Here is an 18,836-nt window from a genome sequence, read left to right as displayed (position 1 = left end):
GGCGAGATGGTGGAAAACAGGCATTGAAATAGTGACAAAAAAAAAGGCATTTAATACTTTCTGCCTTAATTGACTCACACTAAATGTCATTTATCAGTAAAACTGGGCATATACAAGCTAAATTGGCTGTCAAGAATTGAAAAATATTTGCCATCCTGATTAAATATTTTTCACATAATATATGTTCTTGATTATTCAGTTTCTTTCAGCACCTAAAAAAAAATCTTCAATTGCTCAGGAAATTAAGAGACAACAAATGTCAGGACTAGTAATGTAAGCATCACGTCATGCCCATCGAAGAAATAAATGTAAGCCTGATAAATACTGTAGAGAAATAATTACTTCTCAGTTCAAGCTGTCCTTGCAGCATTATTGATGTATTTGTTAGATCGGCTCATTAGATATGTCTTTTAATATTTATCTTCCAATTACATGTGTGGAGCTTGTTGACTTCAAAGTGATTGCTTATGGTGTACAACCATCAAAGACGTTCAGGAACAAGACAAAACAGACAGGGAGAGACTACAAATGGCTTTTAATGGGTCTGGCAGCACAGACAATGATCAGATGTGATCCCTTTAGGATTAAAAACACTTAGGCATTTAGTCAATATCTAGTATTTAAAATACTAAACTGATCAATGAAAGAGATTATGAGGAGGCTTTGCATCTTTGATGCAGAAAATAAAGAATGATTGTGTGCTTGTGCATTACTTGAGGATCTCTGAGGGTTTCTGTTTTTTTTAGCCCCACTACCTCGTCAAACTATAATTACAATAAATAGAAAGACAAAAACACCAATTATCCAGTACTTTGAATGAAAAGATGGCAATTAATGTTTTTCAAGCATTACTGTCAAGCATAAAGTAATTGATAAATGTGCCAAAGAAAAGTGTCCTCGTCTCGTCCACATGTGGCATCACTGCTGTTCCTGATTGATCTTGATCAGTCTCTTACTTTTTTGGATGCTGTTTAAAAAAAACAGGTTGCATGACATTAGATTTACTGAATATTGAAAAATATCTAGGTTTTAACAGGAAATTTAAATTAGTATTTGGTTTAATACAGGGTTTATACATGTACACTACTATTTAAAAGTTTTGGTTTGGTAAGGTTTTTTGTTTCTGAAGAAGTCTCCAAAGCTCAGCAATGCTGCATTTATTTGCCCAAAACTACAGTAAAAAAAAATAGGCTAATATTGTGAAATATTATTATAATTGACGGAACTTAACCATTTAAAACAACTTATCTATTAAAATAATTTGAATGTCTTTTATTCATGTGATAGCAAAGCTAAAATATTATAGTCTTCAGTGTCACACGATCCTTCCGATATCATTGTAATATGCTGGTTTGGTGCTTAGGAAAAAACATTTCTATAATTATTATCAATGTTGATTATTTGAGGAATAGAAAGTTCAAAAGAACAGGATTTATTTGAAATAGAAATCTTTTGTTTGTGAAAATCTGTTTGTGGTTTGTCCCTCCTCAGAAGACTGTTGGAACATTGGGAACAACCCACAAGCCTTTCAGAGACACTCTGACCCACTCACCTTGCCATAACAATGGCCCTTGTCAAAGTCACTCAGATCCCTGCCTATTTCTCCTGCATCCAACACGTTGATTACAAGAACTGATTGTTTGCTTAGCATCTAATCTACCAAGACTTTAACATGTGTCTTTGTTAGGAGATGGTCAATGACATTCGCTTCACCTGTGACTGTTTTGGCTCATATATATGCACTGATCAGGCACAACATTAAAACCATCTGCCTAATATCTTGTAGGTTCCACCTTATGTAAAACAGCTCTGATACGTCAAGGACTCCACACTTGCATCCAAGATATTAGCAGCAGATCCTTTAAGTCATTCAAGGTGGGGCTTCCATGGATCGGATTTGTTGGTCCAGCACAACACTTTGAAAAAAAGTGTGGAAAGAGACAACTGCCATCAGGGGACATTATTGCCATGAAGGGGTATACGTAGTCTGCAACAATCTTTAGGTAGGTGGTATATGTTTACCACATGAATGCCCAGCACTGCCTCTGTCGGCCTGTCTTCTTCACATAGTGCATCCTGCTGCCATCTCTTTCCCAGGTAAACGACACACATGCTCCTGGCCATCCACCTGATCTAAAAGATGATTCAACAGAGGCAACCTTCCATTGCTCCATTGCAACCATCTTTAATTGCTCCATGGTCCAGATCTGACCCTCATGTGCCCATTGTAGGCACTTTTGGTGGTAGACAAGCAGTCATCATGGGCACTCTGACTGGGGCCGACTACACATGACCATGCAGCAAACTGTAATGGACTGTGTTTCCTGATAACTTCCTATCATGGGCAGCATTAAGTTTTTCAGCAAATTGAGCTACAGTAGCTCTTCTGTGTGATCAGACCAGACGGGCTAACCTTCACTCCCCAAAGGCATCAATGAGCCTTGGGCACCCTTGACCCTGGTTCACTGTTTGTGCTTTCTTGGACCACTTTTTTTGGTTGGTACTAACCACTGTATACCAGGAACACTCCAAAGTCATGCCATTTTGGAAATGCTCTGACCCAGTTGTCAAAGTCACCCAGATCTTTTTGCTTGCCACTTTTTTCCTGCTTCCAACAAATGAAATTCAAGAACTGACTGTTCACTTTCTGATATTACTAATAATTATATAATCCAGGTGTGCCCAATCCTGTTCCTGGAGATTGAAACTTTCATATTTATTTCACCCTATATCTGAAGGTTGATGTTTGTCCTGAGTCTCTGCCAACTGGTTGAAACAGGGCCTGGCCACAGAGGCAGCAATTAAAGGCTCCTCGCAGACAGTGGTTCAATAAATGCAGTGAACATTAGCATATTTATTCCTTTTTTTAAAACCTCACAAAATGGCAGATAATTAACCTACGGTTTTCAGATAGAATGGAGGAGACTGAAGATCTATAACTCTCAGAGGAAAACTGTGTGCCAGGACCTAATGGAACTCACCTCCTCAGAACAAGTCATCCAATCAAAACACACCGCAAATCACAAAAGCTCCTATTGTGTAAGCTCAGTGGGATTTTAGATATCATTTGGATACAAGTCGTGATTTCGTTTCCATTCTCTTAAGATGTGCAGCAAAGCACATCTAAAGGGATCAGATATGGAACTGCAGGGCTGGCATTGAATTTCAGACAGAAGAAAAGACCTTCACAATAATGGGGTGCATGGTGTACCGGTATACAAATTTGATCAACCTATACTGCTGCACCTTTGCTCTCTAATAAGCATCCGTTCACACATCTGCAACGCCGCGAAATCACGCTAAAAGACGGCGCCCAACAGAGCGAACAAGCTTCCCGAGAGACTGCACAGAGCAGAGCCACTGCACAGCCCACAAACTCCTAGCGTTCTCCTCTCAAATATACGTTTCTATGGGAATAATTATCAGACTCTGACCTGAGCTGATTTGTCTTTATTTCCCAGAACCTTATTTTCCTGTGCACTTTAGAGAGAGTGGAAATGGCCTGTGCTCTCAGAGATGGCTCACTGAACTTTATAGGCTGAAATAATCTCGGTGTTGACACACGCTTAAAAAGAAAAGCCATATTTCAGGGAATAAAATCAATTTACATAAGGGTGCACCATTTAACGCACCTTTGGTCAGAAAATGAAGCTCTACAAACAGAAATGCACATGATCACATATAATGCCTTTAATCAGTATAACATACACTTAATGCACTGGCCATCTGTAGATCTATTTGGGACCAGTAAGACTGAAAGTCTTCGTTTCCCTAGGCCTAGACTGTATTTTTTATTTAATTTTTTATTAATTTTTCATTTACATTTTTAAAAAGAATTCTCCTATGCTCACAAAAGGTTGCATTTATTTGATGAATAATACTGTAATAGTTTGAGATTTTACCATTTAAATGAACTGCTTTCTATTTAATATATTCTAATGTGTAATTTAGGACTGTGATGGTAAAGGTGAATTTTCAGCATCATTACTCCAGTCTTCAAATAATAGTTTAATAATTATTTTATTGCATAACATTTTTGTGGATGCTGTTTTATTATATATATATATATATATATATATATATATATATATATATATATATATATATATACACACATATATATTAAAGTATGTGTACAAATGTGTTGTGAAACACTCACTGCAGCACAGAGGGCTTGCTCTAGGTCTGCAATAATATCTTCCTCATCCTCCAGGCCCACCGACAGACGAATGAGTGTATCACTGATTCCCAGCTCTTTCCTCTCACTCTCAGGAACTGAAGCATGAGTCATAATCGCTCTGGAAAAGAAAAGTGCACCATGGGAAATGGAGGTGCATGAAATGTCCCCTCAAAACGAGTTTATTTTTCTCCAGTATAAATCATAGTAACATTGGTGCGGGTGCGATATCAAATAAGATGTAACTAGATAATTCAGTGACGTTATCACTTGCATTCTAGTGAATTACTTGTGAGCCATGAGAATTATTAATCCATCACACAATGATGTTTCAAAAGCCACCTGGATATTAACCCTTTACTTTGTTTTTATATTGAAGCCTGACTATAATAGCCTAAAGAAATGTTCCATTAGTTCTTGCTGAATAATGTTCTACAATGACACAAAAGGCTCATACAACAAAAGTGTTGTTACTGCAATTTCCTCTAAGTACAACATCACAGTGCTTGCGCCTCCTTGTGGCCATCCAAAATCCCTCAAGCATTTTTTTAGGGCTTAAACATATTACAACCAAGCATACTTGTTTAATAAATAAAACAAAAAAAAGTGAATATACTCAATGATTTAGTTTTCCTATATCCTCTGGATTTAAATCAAATCTTCCCTCAGAACAGTCAGTGGATTTGAATAGTGTGCTCAATACTTACGGGTGCTCGGCTAGACTCTCAAAACCACCAAGACTTTCAGCAAGCGCAAACAACTGAAATGCAAAATATATAAATATATATTTTTTTTTTTTAAGATGTAAAAGATTTTCAAATGTGGTTTCAACGCACCTTCAGATTGCTGAGGAAAGTTGAGGCGTGCTCCAGTTTTCCTTTAATGTAGAAAGTGATCATCCCAGGACAGCCTGTGCACTGTCTCTTTGTCAGCTCGTGCTGAGGGTGAGATGGAAGACCTGGAGTAAAAGATGACAGAGTCAATTAAATCTGACTGGAATCCCTCAATATCTGTTCATTTTAAACAATAAAGTTTAAGGTTGGCCACAGGTATAATACCAATGAGGTCCCTACACTACTATTCAAAAGTTTGAGATCAGTAAGATTTTTTTTAATTAAATACTTGTATTCAGCAAGGACACATTAAACTAATTAAAAGTGATAGTAAAGACTTTTACATTGTTACAAAAAATATTCTATTCATAGAATCCTGAAAAAAATTTATCACAGTTTCCACAAAAATATTAAGTAGCAAAACCGTTTTCAACTGTGATAATAAGAAATGTTTCTTGGGCACTAAATCAGCATATTAGAATGATTTATGAAGTATCATGTGACACTGAAGCCTGGAAAAAAGGCTGCAAACCCTGCCATCACAGGAATTTAAATATATAAAAAAATTATATCATCATAATGTTTAATAATATTTTTTAAAAATTACATTATTTTTGATTTATTTTTATTTTTTTAAATGCAGCCTTTGTGATCATAACAGACTTCTTTCAAATACATTAAAACATCAACCCTAAAATGTGTGGGTAGTGTATATAAATTCACAATATCCCACTCATAGAGAATTATTATCGACTCAAACATTTACCATTGCATTCATTTGAAATCTTATTTTCAGAAGTGTTACTTGAGCAATCACCGAGTATGTTAACTTCACCCAACATACACTTCTATAATGTGAGGATAATAACAGACACCTGGGAAGATGACTCGTTCCACTCTTGGGTCGGCCTCTAGAAACTGTGCCGCTGCCAGTCCATTCTTAAAGTGCTGCTTCATTCTCAGGTGCAGTGTCTTCAGACCCCGGTTGCACATATAACAGTCAAATGGAGATGGAACGGCCCCAAGCTCTGAATTGACGATAGGAGAACAGATATGAAAATAAACTTCTACTTCTGCTGTGCAAATGACTCAAGCTCATTTTCAGTGTCACAGTCAAGGACGAATATGCAAGGTGACAAATTACAGAAAGCACAAGATTATTCATCACATCAGGACTGGAACAGTTGGGAGGTGTGAGGTGAAGTTGATAAAATTACAGTTTGCTCAAATTATACATTCAGGGATAAGACCAGGAAGATTTTCCTGACACTTTCTCTGAGCTATGCACTTCGAAATCAAGAGGGAGTGCCAAGGACATTTGAATAAATTACATTTTACATAACTGATAAGTAACTTTCTATTCAAGTGAATGAAAGGCATTTGTCTCGTCCCTTACAAAAGAAGGTTAGATAAAAGAACTTCATTCTTGCTATAATTCCTTGTTCGCAGAGACATATTTGAAGATTACACCCGGTGTCTCTCTCTAGCATATTAAAACACAACATTTTCTCTATATTTATGTACATTATAACACTGAACTGAACCTTTAACAGTCTTTGGTTCCTTGGTTCTTTATTTTTATGACTCCTTTATTTCAAAGGGTAATAAACTTCTCTTATTAAATAATATGCTATAAACTGCTTGTAAAATACACTAAAGCCATTTTGATCTCGAGTCACAAGGCCATGTCATAAAGAGAAGAGCTGTTTGCTCAAAATAAGGATGTTATCAGACTTTTAAAGTTCCAGTTTAAGAAGAGCCTTACCACTCTGAAAAAACCTCAAGCGTTCATAGACGTCCGCACGGTTGAGAGAAATCAACCCCATGACAACATCAGTGTGTCCTGGAATTATATAGATCATTTTAACTTTGATCAAGAAAATTTACAATTGTATAAAATGTTATATCTCTTTTGTATTTGTTTTTACCATTCATGTATTTAGTTGCAGAGTACATGCAGATGTCGGCTCCAAGCGCAAGGGGGCGCTGTTCCAGTGATAAGAAAAATTGTGAAAAATTTAAATCAATGGTTTAGTCCCTGCACTGAATTTCTTTTTAAACAAGTATTATATGCTATCATATGCTTAATAAAATTTACTTTTAAGAGTTACCTCACTTTTTAAATTGTCTTTCATATCCCTAGTTATCTACTCAAGTAATTTAAAGACCATCAAAATAAATGTGTATACCTGAAAGTAGGCTGACATGAAAGTGTTGTCCACAACAACAAGTGTCTCCTTGTTGTGCGCATGGACAATATCTGAACAGCCCTGAATGTCCACGACCTTCATAGTAGGGTTTGTGGGTGTTTCAATCCATAGCATCTGTAGAAACGGGAATATTTATTACCCAATTTTATTTCAAGTAATTCCAAAAATGAAAATCATGTCATTCATTTCTCACCCTCATCTCGTTCCATTCACACCCGTAAGACATTTGTTCATCTTCAGAACACAAATGAAGATATTTTGGTCCCACTTTATTTCGATAGTCCACTTTAGACATTCTACTAACTATAAGTAACTTTTCAACTACATATGGGGGGCTTTGCAAACAAAGCGTCACTTCATAAAATTGAGGTTAAACCACTGGAGTTACATTGAATTATGCCTTTCCTATCGTTCTTCTGGACCTTTAATGTGTAAATTGCATTGCTCCCAATTGAGGGACAGAAAGCTCTCGGATTTCATCAAAAAATATCTTTATTTGTGTTCCGAAGATGAACAAAGGTCTTCTGGGTGTGTAACGATAATGATGGGGAGTAATTAATAACAGAAATGTCACTTTTGGGTGAACTAACCCTTTAACAAACTGTATGCTGTCAGGTTTAATCCTGTGAGCAAATATTTCTCCATCCACCCCCTTTCTCACAGTCATTTTGGCAGAAAATGTACTGCCATTTTTTATATAGTTTACTGCCAAAAAAAAACTAAAAAGCATATCTCAAAAACTGATCACATTCTTTAAAAAAAAAACTGCTTTCTCTACCAGGTGTACCTTTGTATTCGGTTTTAAAGCTGCTTTTAGCTCGTCTAGCTTCGTGAGGTCAACAAAAGTGACGTCAATGCCATATTCCGCAGCTATTTTTCTGAAATATTGGTTAGTTCCTGTGGGGAAAAACATGACAGTCTCAGTCTCTCTCAGCTATATCTCAGTATTTTACTCTCTTTTCTACCAAGTGTAATAGTTAAAATTAGTTTTATGCATTATTAGGAGCTTTAACTCACCTCCATAAACATCATTCATGCATATAATTCCATCTCCGGCCTTAAAAAGATGTGTAATGGTAAAAGTCGCAGCAGATCCAGAGGCAAGAGCGAGACCTATTAGGAAAGTCAGAGCTTTAGGTTTATAGCAATGTCATTTGTAGATAATATTTAATTATTTTGTGTTGGTAATGCACTCACAGTATTGTGCACCATCCAAAGCAGCAACTGCTTTCTCAAGACAGTTTCTGGTTGGATTTCTACACCTGCTGTAGTCAAAACCCTGGCAGATAAAACATTAGAGGGAAAAAAGAGTTGAATTCAGAATACTATAGAAAAGTGATTTGAATTGTGCAAATAAAGTGTCAAATCTGTGAGTGAGCAATAAAGAAAATAAAAATTTACATTTAAGATTCACAAAAACTGTCAAAGTTGGTAGCCTACTGTTAGTTTGCTGTGTCTTTATGAAGAGAGAGTTCACAACCAAACCTGACCTGGCTGTTCTCATGACTCTTCAATCAACTTGCAGCAGATTTCCTGCTGTAATCTGTATCAACCATTCTGAAAAAGTAACCTAAATATTATTATCTGTTGACTGGTTCTAGATGGGTTTGGGAGACCAGTTTGAATCAGCTAAGACCATCTTCAACCAGCTATTTAACGTTTTTTTCAGAGGAGCAATTGAGCATAATAATTACCAGTAAGTATTTGACCTCAACCTGTTGTGTTGTTTAATGTCAAGTTAATTTAACTATCCACGTTCTTACACAAATTGGCCTGGCTTAAGGTTATGATATTCAAACCAAGTAAAGCCGACAAGTTCTAGGCTACTATATCTTTCGTTTACCCTGCTGAAAACAATTAGACTTAAACCGGCCTAGATTTGTAGTCTTCGCGATGAAACGTGTCCAAGGCCTCTCTAAACCAGACCATCTAAAACCAGACGTGATTTTCAGAAGATTATAAACTTATTAATGTACTTAACCGTGGTTAGTTTATATTTACATATGAATACATTATTTAAAAAGAAAAAAACTCTTTTTTTCACAGTAAAAGTCCTGCCATTATTCATTTCACACTGATTTCACATCACATGGTAACAGCTCTAACCACCACAGAACCGCTCACTCGATCCGCCCGACTGCGTTCACAACACAAATCTCGGACTATACGAAAAACAAAACTACGCTCGTATAGGCCTATTCTCAATGTCAACCCCTTACAATTTACCGCATGTTTCCCCGGACCGTGCTGTTTAAAGGTGGTAGACAGTGAAATTGGAGGCACTACGGCCATAGACTTCCACTGCTCCGGCTCTGAACCAACGTGGATCGCATCTGTGGCAAACGATTTAAAGACCGGCTGGAAGCCGGCAGAGGCTGAGCTGCTGTCGTTCTGCATGTGTGAAGCCATGCGCACTCCGGATATGGCTGACGATGAGACAGGGTTCCGAGATCATAGAAAAGCGAACAGCTCTCTCTTGGTGTTAATGATTTATAAAAAATAAATATTTTAGTAGTTCAGCTACAAAACAGTTATACGCCAATACACTGTGCGCGTGTGTGTAAGGGCAAGCAGTGGATTGGCGATTTATAAGGGGCGTGCTGGGTCACGTTATTCACTGAGGTTATGTAATAAGTTGTGTTATATAAAAAATATATATTCGTACAATAGGCTAATGTAAATGTTCAACAGAGGTTTTATTAACATAATATATTTAGAAGCGGTACAGATTCTTAATTCATATGCAAACTGTTGTGCTAGTAAAAAAGGAAAATAAAAAAAGCCATAGATTTTGAGCTGAACTGTGTGAGCTGTGACCTGTAGCTTTTTAACAGTTTACAAGATCTCCAAGAGTCTGAAGTGGATGTTGGTCAACAAAAAGACATCAGGAAATAATATATTATTATATTAGGCTAGCCTACATTCTTCTGTTCTGCATATGGATTTAAAGATGCTTTATTTCCAAGCATTTATAGGCCTACGGTCGCTCCGAGCAAGATGATGCATGGTAAACCTTGGATTTTAATGCAATGTAGTTCAATATAATAGGGGCTTGATGTATTGTAATATTTATATATTCAAATACATAATAATCCCAGATAGCCTTTATGCTTTAGAATTCCTGCATAATACAAAGGCCTGCCATTTCAAGATGACTGGAGCTTGAATTCTCATTCAATTCATGAATTGTCCTATTCATGAAACACCACGAGTTTGTTAAAGACATCCTCTGATAACTGAGTGATAAGATAATGAGTGGAGTTGGTTTGCAATTACACAGCAGGAGAGGATAACATTAGGGCTTTCAAAGAGAGGCTTCTCTCACCAGATGGAGGTCAAAGTTCATTCCAAATGGAGATGCCTGAACTCTGCTTTGTACTTTATATTTAGCATGATTTGGCAGACATGCTCTTCAACACTTGCTAGAAGTTGATAAAAGTAGAAAAGATAGCATTAATGTTGGCAAAACAGCACTCAAAACCCCTTGTTTGTATGATTTCTTTAATGTTATGTTATGGCTTTTGGTAAAGTCCAAGATAAAAACTGTATTTTTTAAGAGGTGGTTAGAATGAAGAAAGCTGCACTGCATAATGGATTACAGAGCATTAAGGGAAAGAGAATAATTACTCATACAGTGTGTGTAAATAAGCAACAACAAACATAAACAAATCATACCTTTTGTCCTACATAACCATAATTATCATTTTTGGTCATTTAAACTTTTTGAAGATGTCTAATCTCTAAAGCCAACTGCTTTCTTAAACCAAATGGATGGCTCAAAGTTTAACAGAGTAATTTTCCACTTGATCTATCTGAATGACCTTACATGGCCAGAGCTGCATATGAACTGGCACATCTTCACAAAGACACTCAGAGGAACGAAATGTGTCATCATCCAGTAATTACACCTAGAACATTTCTAATGTGATGCATAATACTGGCCAAAGTCACTTTTCATTGTGTTTTACCTGCGCCTATGAATGGGAAGAGATTGTAATTGCCAAATTAAGTGAAATATGAAAGAAACTAAAGTATGAAAGCAAAATAATTCTCTGAGAATGAAATGGCAATTCATTATCACAATATTTAGTCTGTCCTAGTAGCATGACTCATATAAAGTAAAGCCTTAATTTAATCAAATTGCTCAAAAGTAAGCTTTTAAGCAGGTTTTTTGGCTATGTGATGATGGTTAGAACTGACATTTCAGTTTCCACTTTTTATACAGGTACATTGCTTAATAACAATGGAGAATAACAATGGCCTGGTTACTTCATCCTGGCTGGGAAGCGGCGCTCCCGCTGTGGCGCTTTTCTCTGGTGACGATACACGGTGTGCTGTCCCTGCTTTGGATGTTGTAGCCGCAGTTGGCAGGGACCTGCCTCGGATGCTGTTTGGGGAGCGCTCCTGTCCACGAATGCCAGGTAGCGGTGAGTTTCAAACTTTGACTGCTCCACCCTCACAAGAAAACAAGTCCAACCAAACCGCAAATCCAGTTAGACAGCCCTTTTTCAACCGGCAACACTGGGGACTAAACCCGGCGATTCGGAAAAATCGAAGAATTAACTTTTTTAAAACTCTTAATCATGCAAAACTGATCTGGGATCCGCAATCCAAACCCAAGGGATTACTCAGCGGACATTTAAATATACGAAGCATTGTCTCTAAAAGCAATCAGCTAGAACACTTATTGTCTCACTCTAATTTGGACTTCCTTGGTCTGTCTGAAACATGGCTTAACAAGCACTCGCCTGAGGCTGCTTTTGACATTTCTGGTTATAATGTGTTTAGGAGGGATAGAAATAAGAGTAAGGGTGGGGGATTGCTAGTATATGTTAAAAACACAATAACATGTAACCTCATTGAATGGTCACAGGAAATAGACATGGAGTATTGGGTTGAATATGCCACTATCTCCTCAAATGTCTTTCATTGTTATTTGCCTATATCGACCACCATCAACCAACAACATATTTTATGAGCATCTCCATAATATTCTTAAGCAATGTGATGGTAAAAAGGAGTTAATACTAATGGGCGACTTTAATATAAATTGGGACAAAAAAAAATGAGAGAAAAAAACTTAAAGAGATAACAAATAAATTCAATCTTTCCCAACTGATACAAGGTCCAACAAGAATAACTAACTCCTCCCAGACACAAATTGATCTAATACTTACAAATAGACCTGAGAGAGTAACTACATCACATAATCTGCTGACTGGTCTGTCCGATCATAATATTACACTGCTGGTAAGGAAACTAACCAGAAAAAAAATAGTAAAATCGACCTCAAGTAATCAATTCTATGAAAAAATTCAGAAAAATGAAACTATCAACTTGGAAAAAGCTATAAACCAAATTGACTGGTCTGACCTTCTAACTAGTAGAGATACTGAAATTAGCTGCAGCGCTTTTTTTTCTACTGTTACAGAGATAAGAGCAGCCTTCACAAGAAAGGTGAAATGTAAACATGGGCAAAAGACCATCTTACCATGGCTAAATGACACTCTCTGGCAACAAATGAAAGAAAGAGACGCTGCTTTAAAGAGGGCTCTAAAATCAGGACATAGTAGCGACCGGCTCACTTTTACAACTCTCCGGAATAAGGTTTTAAGGAATTTAAGAAAGTCTAAGGCAGAGTTTTTTATTAGAATTATTAATGAAGCTCAAGGAAATGGGAAACTTATTTGGAGAAATCTTAATAAATTAACTGGTAGGAATAAAGAACAAAGGATATAACTTTACCTGAACTCAAAGTGAATGGAATCCTGACGCAAGATACTGATATGATAGCAAGTACATTTAACGATTTCTTTATAAATTCAGTCAGGGAACTGGCTCAATGTATCCCAACTGTAACTATACCATCTATCCCTATTGATAAAACTAAACCAATTTTTAAAATAAATGAAATATCTGAATCAGAGGTTATAAAAATTATAACCTCGTTAAAGAATTCAAAAGCAAGGGATTCACATGGTTTGGATACCTCATTTTTAAAAGTACACAGGGACGCACTTGCTCGCCCTATTGCACATCTGATCAACCTGTCAGTTAGGCAAAATACTTTTCCAAGCTCCTGGAAAGCAGCAGTAGAATCCCCGATCTACAAGTCTGGTGATAAAACAATGGTGTCAAATTATAGACCCATTAGTATTCTATCAGTGATATCCAATGTGACAGAAAAATGGGTAGCAGAACAGCTGAAAAACCATCTAAACTTGGGCCACACCCCTTTGCACCCAATGCAATTTGGATTTCGCACAAATCACTCTACAGAGACAGCAAATTGTTTCCTCCTTGAAAATATCAAGTCAAAATTAGATGAGGGTGGTATAGTAGGTGCAGTGTTTCTGGACCTTAAAAAGGCTTTTGACACTGTGAATCACCAGATACTATTATCAAAATTATCTTTTTTTTAATTTCTCAGAAGAGGCAATGAAATGGATGGAGTCATATTTAACTAATAGGAAACAGAGCGTACGTATTGGTAATTCTCATTCTTCATACCTCGACTGTAATATTGGTGTACCCCAGGGGTCAGTATTGGGCCCTATCCTGTTTAGCATGTACATTAATGACTTGCCTTCAGTCTGTCATTCAGTTAATATACAAATGTATGCTGATGATACAGTTCTTTATTTGCATGCCAAGAACAAACAACAGGCTGCAACTAAATTAACTGAAGCACTGGTGCATGTCTCTGCATGGCTAAAAATGTCAGATCTGCATCTAAACATTAACAAAACAGTCTGTATGTTCTTTTCCAAGAGGTCCTCAATTGTACAACAGGCTGATGTTTTTATTGAAGGAGAAAAAATCATGGTTGTGTCCGATTTTAAATACCTTGGTATCATTTTAGATTCTAATTTAACTTTTAAAAAACATGTTAAAAAGGTGTCTAATACCCTCAAATATAATATGGCTAACTTTAGACACATAAGGCCATATTTAACCATAGAAGCAGCCAAACTTTTTATGTATGCCATGATTTTTTCCCACATATCATATTGTTTTACAAGCTGGTCCCAAGCAAATGTGACAACTCTTAAACCAATAGAAACTCTTTATAAGCAAACTTTAAAAATTTTAGATCAAAAACCTATCGGCTATCACCACTGCAATATCATTACTAAATATAATTTATTTAATTTTGACAGTTTCTTACATTACCTAGATGCCTGTCTTATTTTCAAAATTTTACATGGGCTTGCACCTCCACCACTGGGTGAATTTATACAACAGAAGAACAGAAGTGGCAGGGCAACTAGGGCAGCTACCAGGGGAGACTGTGTTGTACCGTATAGACGTAGTAAGTTTGGCCAAACAGTCTTCTCAGTACGGGCTTCAAATTATTGGAACTGTCTCCCTACTAAACTCAGAGAGAGCACCAGCTATTTCTCATTTAAATGTACACTTAAGAAATGGATTAAAAACACTCAAAACTGCAATCATCAATAGTTAGGTTTACCTTATCCTAGGTACTGCCCCTTTTTGTATTGTACTTATTATTATCTATTTATTTTCTTCATTTGTTTTCTGTTTTTCATGTATTCTTTATGTACTATGATGCTGTGTTGATCTGCCAAGGGACTACAGATGAAAATTAGCCCTCTGGCTAACTCTGGCGCATTTACATTTTGAGTGTAAACAAAAAATGTTGATTGATGTGCATTGTCCCTTTTAAATAAACAATAAAAAAATAAAAATAAAAAATAACACAAAACATAAAAACAGTTGATGGACATCCAACTGCACATTAAGAATCAATCGTATGTAAACTTTTGAACTGGATCATTTGTGTAATCAATTATTTTGTCTTGTGGACTATATGTAAACATCTGTTAGGGACTGTTCTAAATACAATTTTATTTTATTTTTTTATGATCTTTATGATAAATGTATGACCACAACCGATTCTTATAGCATAGTGGCAGCAAACACTGGTCCATTTAGAATAACATACGATGTTGTCAAGTCCACTTACTAGTCATAGATTTGAAATTACATATATTCATGAAACTGTGGGCTGAAAAGGAAATAAGTAGGCTATTTATTACATATAAATAGTCAGGCTAAAAATTAGGAGGATTTGATGCTGCCACCAACCCTCCTGTGAAAATGTTGCAAAGGTGCTAAACAGTTTAGAGATGTTGGTCGTGCGAATCAAACAATATCTTTTCTTTAAGGTGAAATTGGAAAGCAGAGCATGAAAGGAGCCTGGCAAGATCAAACATTAATCTTGATGAAGGAAAAAACATTAGGTCACACAAGAGGTGCAACTTCAGCTACACTTTAATCTATTACTATCTTGTAACACGTACACATACTGCTCCCAAACTGTCCGAGCATTAAATATTAAACAGTATGAACATTAAACAGTAGGCTACTTATTTTAAAAAAACATTATAGAATGAACTTTTCACCTCTGAGTCCTGACCCTTTGAGAGATTAGGGATGACATTTTGCATGCGCTATGTCTTAAATGGACAATAATATGTAGTTTATGACTCTGAACACAACCTTTGCCACTGAATACCTGGGTTAATGATGTTGTGCTTCCTGAGTGTATATTTTGCTAAATAGAGTCCGTAAATAAAATAATTGAAGTGCTTTTTTTATTTGATACAGAATATATGCCTTGTGGCGAGATGGTGGAAAACAGGCATTGAAATATAGTGACAAACAAAAAGGCATTTAATACTTTGACAGATTTATGCCTTAACTGACTCCCACTGAAAGTAATGAGCATATAAAAAGCAAAATTGAAAGTCAAGAATTGAAAAATATTTGCCATCCTGATGAAATATTTAGCATATTTTTCTTCATTGTTCCGTTTCTTTCAGCATAACCCTTACACTGCAAATTAGGGGACAGCGATTTTGTCTTGTCAGGATTAGTTTAGTAATTATGATATCACATCATGCCTGTAGAAGAAATAAATGGAAGCCTGATAAATACTGTAGAGAAATAATTACTTCTCAGTTCAAGCTGTCCTTGCAGCATTATCGATGTATTTGTTAGATCGGCTCATTAGATATGTCTTTTAATATTTATCTTCCAATTACATGTGTGGAGCTTGTTGACTTCAAAGTGATTGCTTATGTTGTACAACCATCAAAGACGTTCAGGAACAAGACAAAACAGACAGAGAGAGACTACAAATGGCTTTTAATGGGTCTGGCAGCACAGACAATGATCAGATGTGATCCCTTTAGGATTTAAATAGCTTATAGGCATTTAGCCAATATTAAGAATTTAAAATACAAAACTGATCTGGGTGATTTGAAACATTATGAGGTGGCTTTGCATCTTTGATGCACAAAATATAGACTGATTGTGGGCTTGTGCATTACTTGAATCTGAGGGTGTCTTTTCTTCTCGATCAACTTGAATCCCTTACTTGAACAGTCTATATTTAAAAAAAAGAGATACAAATCTTAATTTGCATCATATATCAGATTTCCCTTGCAGTCCTGGTGTTTTCCTGTATTAAAACGTTATAGTGGAGGCTGTATTGTTTAGTCCCATTACCTCAAACTATAATTACAAAAAGTAGAAACACAAAAGCAGAAAAGATAGTTTCTTGAGGTTATTTGTTCCCTGACAAATACAGTTAAATTTTCCATCATATACGAAGTAATTGATAAATGTGCCAAAAAAAAAAGTGTCCTTGTCTCGTCCACATGTGTCATCACTGCGGTTCCTGATTGATCTTCAGTCTCTTACTTTTTTGGATGCTGTTTTAAAAAAGAAACATTGCATGACATTAGATTAATTAATGAATTTTGTATTTGGTTTAATAAGGTTTATTAAGGTTTCTATGCTTTATATATGATATACATATAAAAAAAAACAATAAAATACACAAAAACCAATAATATTATTGTGAAATATTATTACAATTAAAAGTATTTAACAATTTTAAAAAATCTATTTTATTTTAATGTATATTTTTAAATGCAATTTATTCCTGTGGTGGCAAAGCTGAATTTTCAGTAGCAATTACACCAGTCTTTAGTGTCACATGATCCTCAGAAATCATTTATTATGATCTCAGTGTTAACACTTATGCACCATTAAACACATGAAAAACACCTTTGGAGGAAATTAGCAAAAATACTGATAAAGTAATTTAGTACAGGATAGCCTTTCCCTTTGTTCTTTAAATGTTTAAGCCGTGTGCAATGATTGGACGATAATTTTTGGCCCACAATTATTATCCACAGAAAATATATGTACAACACGTTTTAATATTTAGATCACTTCTATTATTGATTGCTATCAGCATGTAACCAAAAAAAATTATAAAACAAATTTTATACCTTTAATTCTTGAATTCCTTAGCCAGGAATATATACATTTATATATAAAAATGTTTTACAGATAAGTATGTGCCTAAATGTGTTGTGAAACACTCACTGCAGCACAGAGGGCTTGCTCTAGGTCTGCAATAATATCTTCCTCATCCTCCAGGCCCACCGACAGACGAATGAGTGTATCACTGATTCCCAACTTTTTCCTCTCATTCTCAGGAACTGAAGCATGAGTCATAATCGCTCTGGAAAAGAAAAGTGCACCATGGGAAATGGAGGTGCATGAAATGTCCAATCAAAAACTCATTTCAAGGATCTCAAATCTTTTTTTCATTGGTAACATTGATGCGATATAGAGAAAGATTTAGCAAGAGATATGGCAAATAGTATTGTGTGAAATCGGTCTACTGGAGCCTTATCAATAAAGCATGCATGCGCCGAATACCTCTGAAGTAAACTGACCCTGAAAAAGATGACGTTATCCTCTCAATCGGAGTAAATTTACCCAGGTAAATTGCATAACCTGCTTTCTGGAATATCACCCACCAAACAACATAAGTGTAATACATTTCCATTCAGTACAGTCCAAACCTGCTCCTGAAGGGCCACTGTCCTGCAGAGTTTAACTGCCTTCAACAAACCTGCCTGGAAGTTTCTAGTATGCAAGACCTTGATTCTCTGGTTCAGGTGTGTTTAATTTAGGTTGGAGATAGACTCTGCAGGACAGCAGCTCTCCAGGAGCAGGATGGGTTCTTGCGCCCCCTTGTGGTCAGAAAAAAAGCCCTTAAACTATTTTTAGGTCTCACACATACTAATACTATACCAAGCATATTTGGCATATGCGTTTCACAAACCAAAAGATTTTGAATATACTTCATGAATTTTTGTTTTTGCTATATGCTCTGGATTTAAATCAAATCTTCCCTCAGAACATTCAGTGGATTTGAATAGTGTGCTCAATACTTACGGGTGCTCGGCTAGACTCTCATAACCACCAAGACTTTCAGCAAGTGCAAACAACTGAAATGCAAAATACAACAGATTATTTAAAAAAAAAAAAAGAAAAAAGGATGGAAAAGATTTTCAAACAATATGTAGTTTCAATGCACCTTCAGATTGCTTAGGAAAGTTGAGGCGTGCTCCAGGTTTCCTTTAATGTAGAAAGTGATCATCCCAGGACAGCCTGTGCACTGTCTCTTTGTCAGCTCGTGCTGAGGGTGAGATGGAAGACCTGGAGTAAAAAAAAAAAAAAAAAAAAAAAAAAGATGATCAGGAGTCAATCAGGTCTGACTGGAATCTC

The 18,836-nt window shown here is 36.1% G+C and overlaps 1 protein-coding gene across 1 annotated transcript in view; it reads right to left on the bottom strand.

The window, feature by feature from the left end:
* Positions 1 to 515: 515 nt before the first annotated feature.
* The window catches only part of cth (cystathionase (cystathionine gamma-lyase)), a 22,238-nt gene continuing 3,917 nt past the window's right edge, over positions 516 to 18,836 (bottom strand). The window contains exons 8-23 of the mRNA XM_079628545.1: positions 18,646 to 18,747; positions 18,504 to 18,556; positions 17,643 to 17,781; positions 11,490 to 11,624; positions 9,447 to 9,671; positions 8,418 to 8,499; positions 8,238 to 8,333; positions 8,008 to 8,117; positions 7,200 to 7,334; positions 6,939 to 6,996; positions 6,776 to 6,853; positions 5,886 to 6,038; positions 5,014 to 5,135; positions 4,885 to 4,937; positions 4,160 to 4,298; positions 516 to 939 (exon numbers count right to left, since the gene is read on the bottom strand). Coding sequence (XP_079484671.1) covers positions 919 to 939; positions 4,160 to 4,298; positions 4,885 to 4,937; positions 5,014 to 5,135; positions 5,886 to 6,038; positions 6,776 to 6,853; positions 6,939 to 6,996; positions 7,200 to 7,334; positions 8,008 to 8,117; positions 8,238 to 8,333; positions 8,418 to 8,499; positions 9,447 to 9,671; positions 11,490 to 11,624; positions 17,643 to 17,781; positions 18,504 to 18,556; positions 18,646 to 18,747 — 1,701 coding nt within the window. The 3' untranslated portion in view covers positions 516 to 918. The remainder of the gene's footprint in view (positions 940 to 4,159; positions 4,299 to 4,884; positions 4,938 to 5,013; positions 5,136 to 5,885; positions 6,039 to 6,775; positions 6,854 to 6,938; positions 6,997 to 7,199; positions 7,335 to 8,007; positions 8,118 to 8,237; positions 8,334 to 8,417; positions 8,500 to 9,446; positions 9,672 to 11,489; positions 11,625 to 17,642; positions 17,782 to 18,503; positions 18,557 to 18,645; positions 18,748 to 18,836) is intronic.

Source organism: Phoxinus phoxinus (genome assembly GCF_949152265.1).
Source record: "Phoxinus phoxinus genome assembly, chromosome: 11".
Lineage (NCBI taxonomy): Eukaryota > Metazoa > Chordata > Actinopteri > Cypriniformes > Leuciscidae > Phoxinus > Phoxinus phoxinus.
Note: the sequence above shows the minus strand (reverse complement) of the source record. Positions and strands in the feature narration are given on the sequence as shown.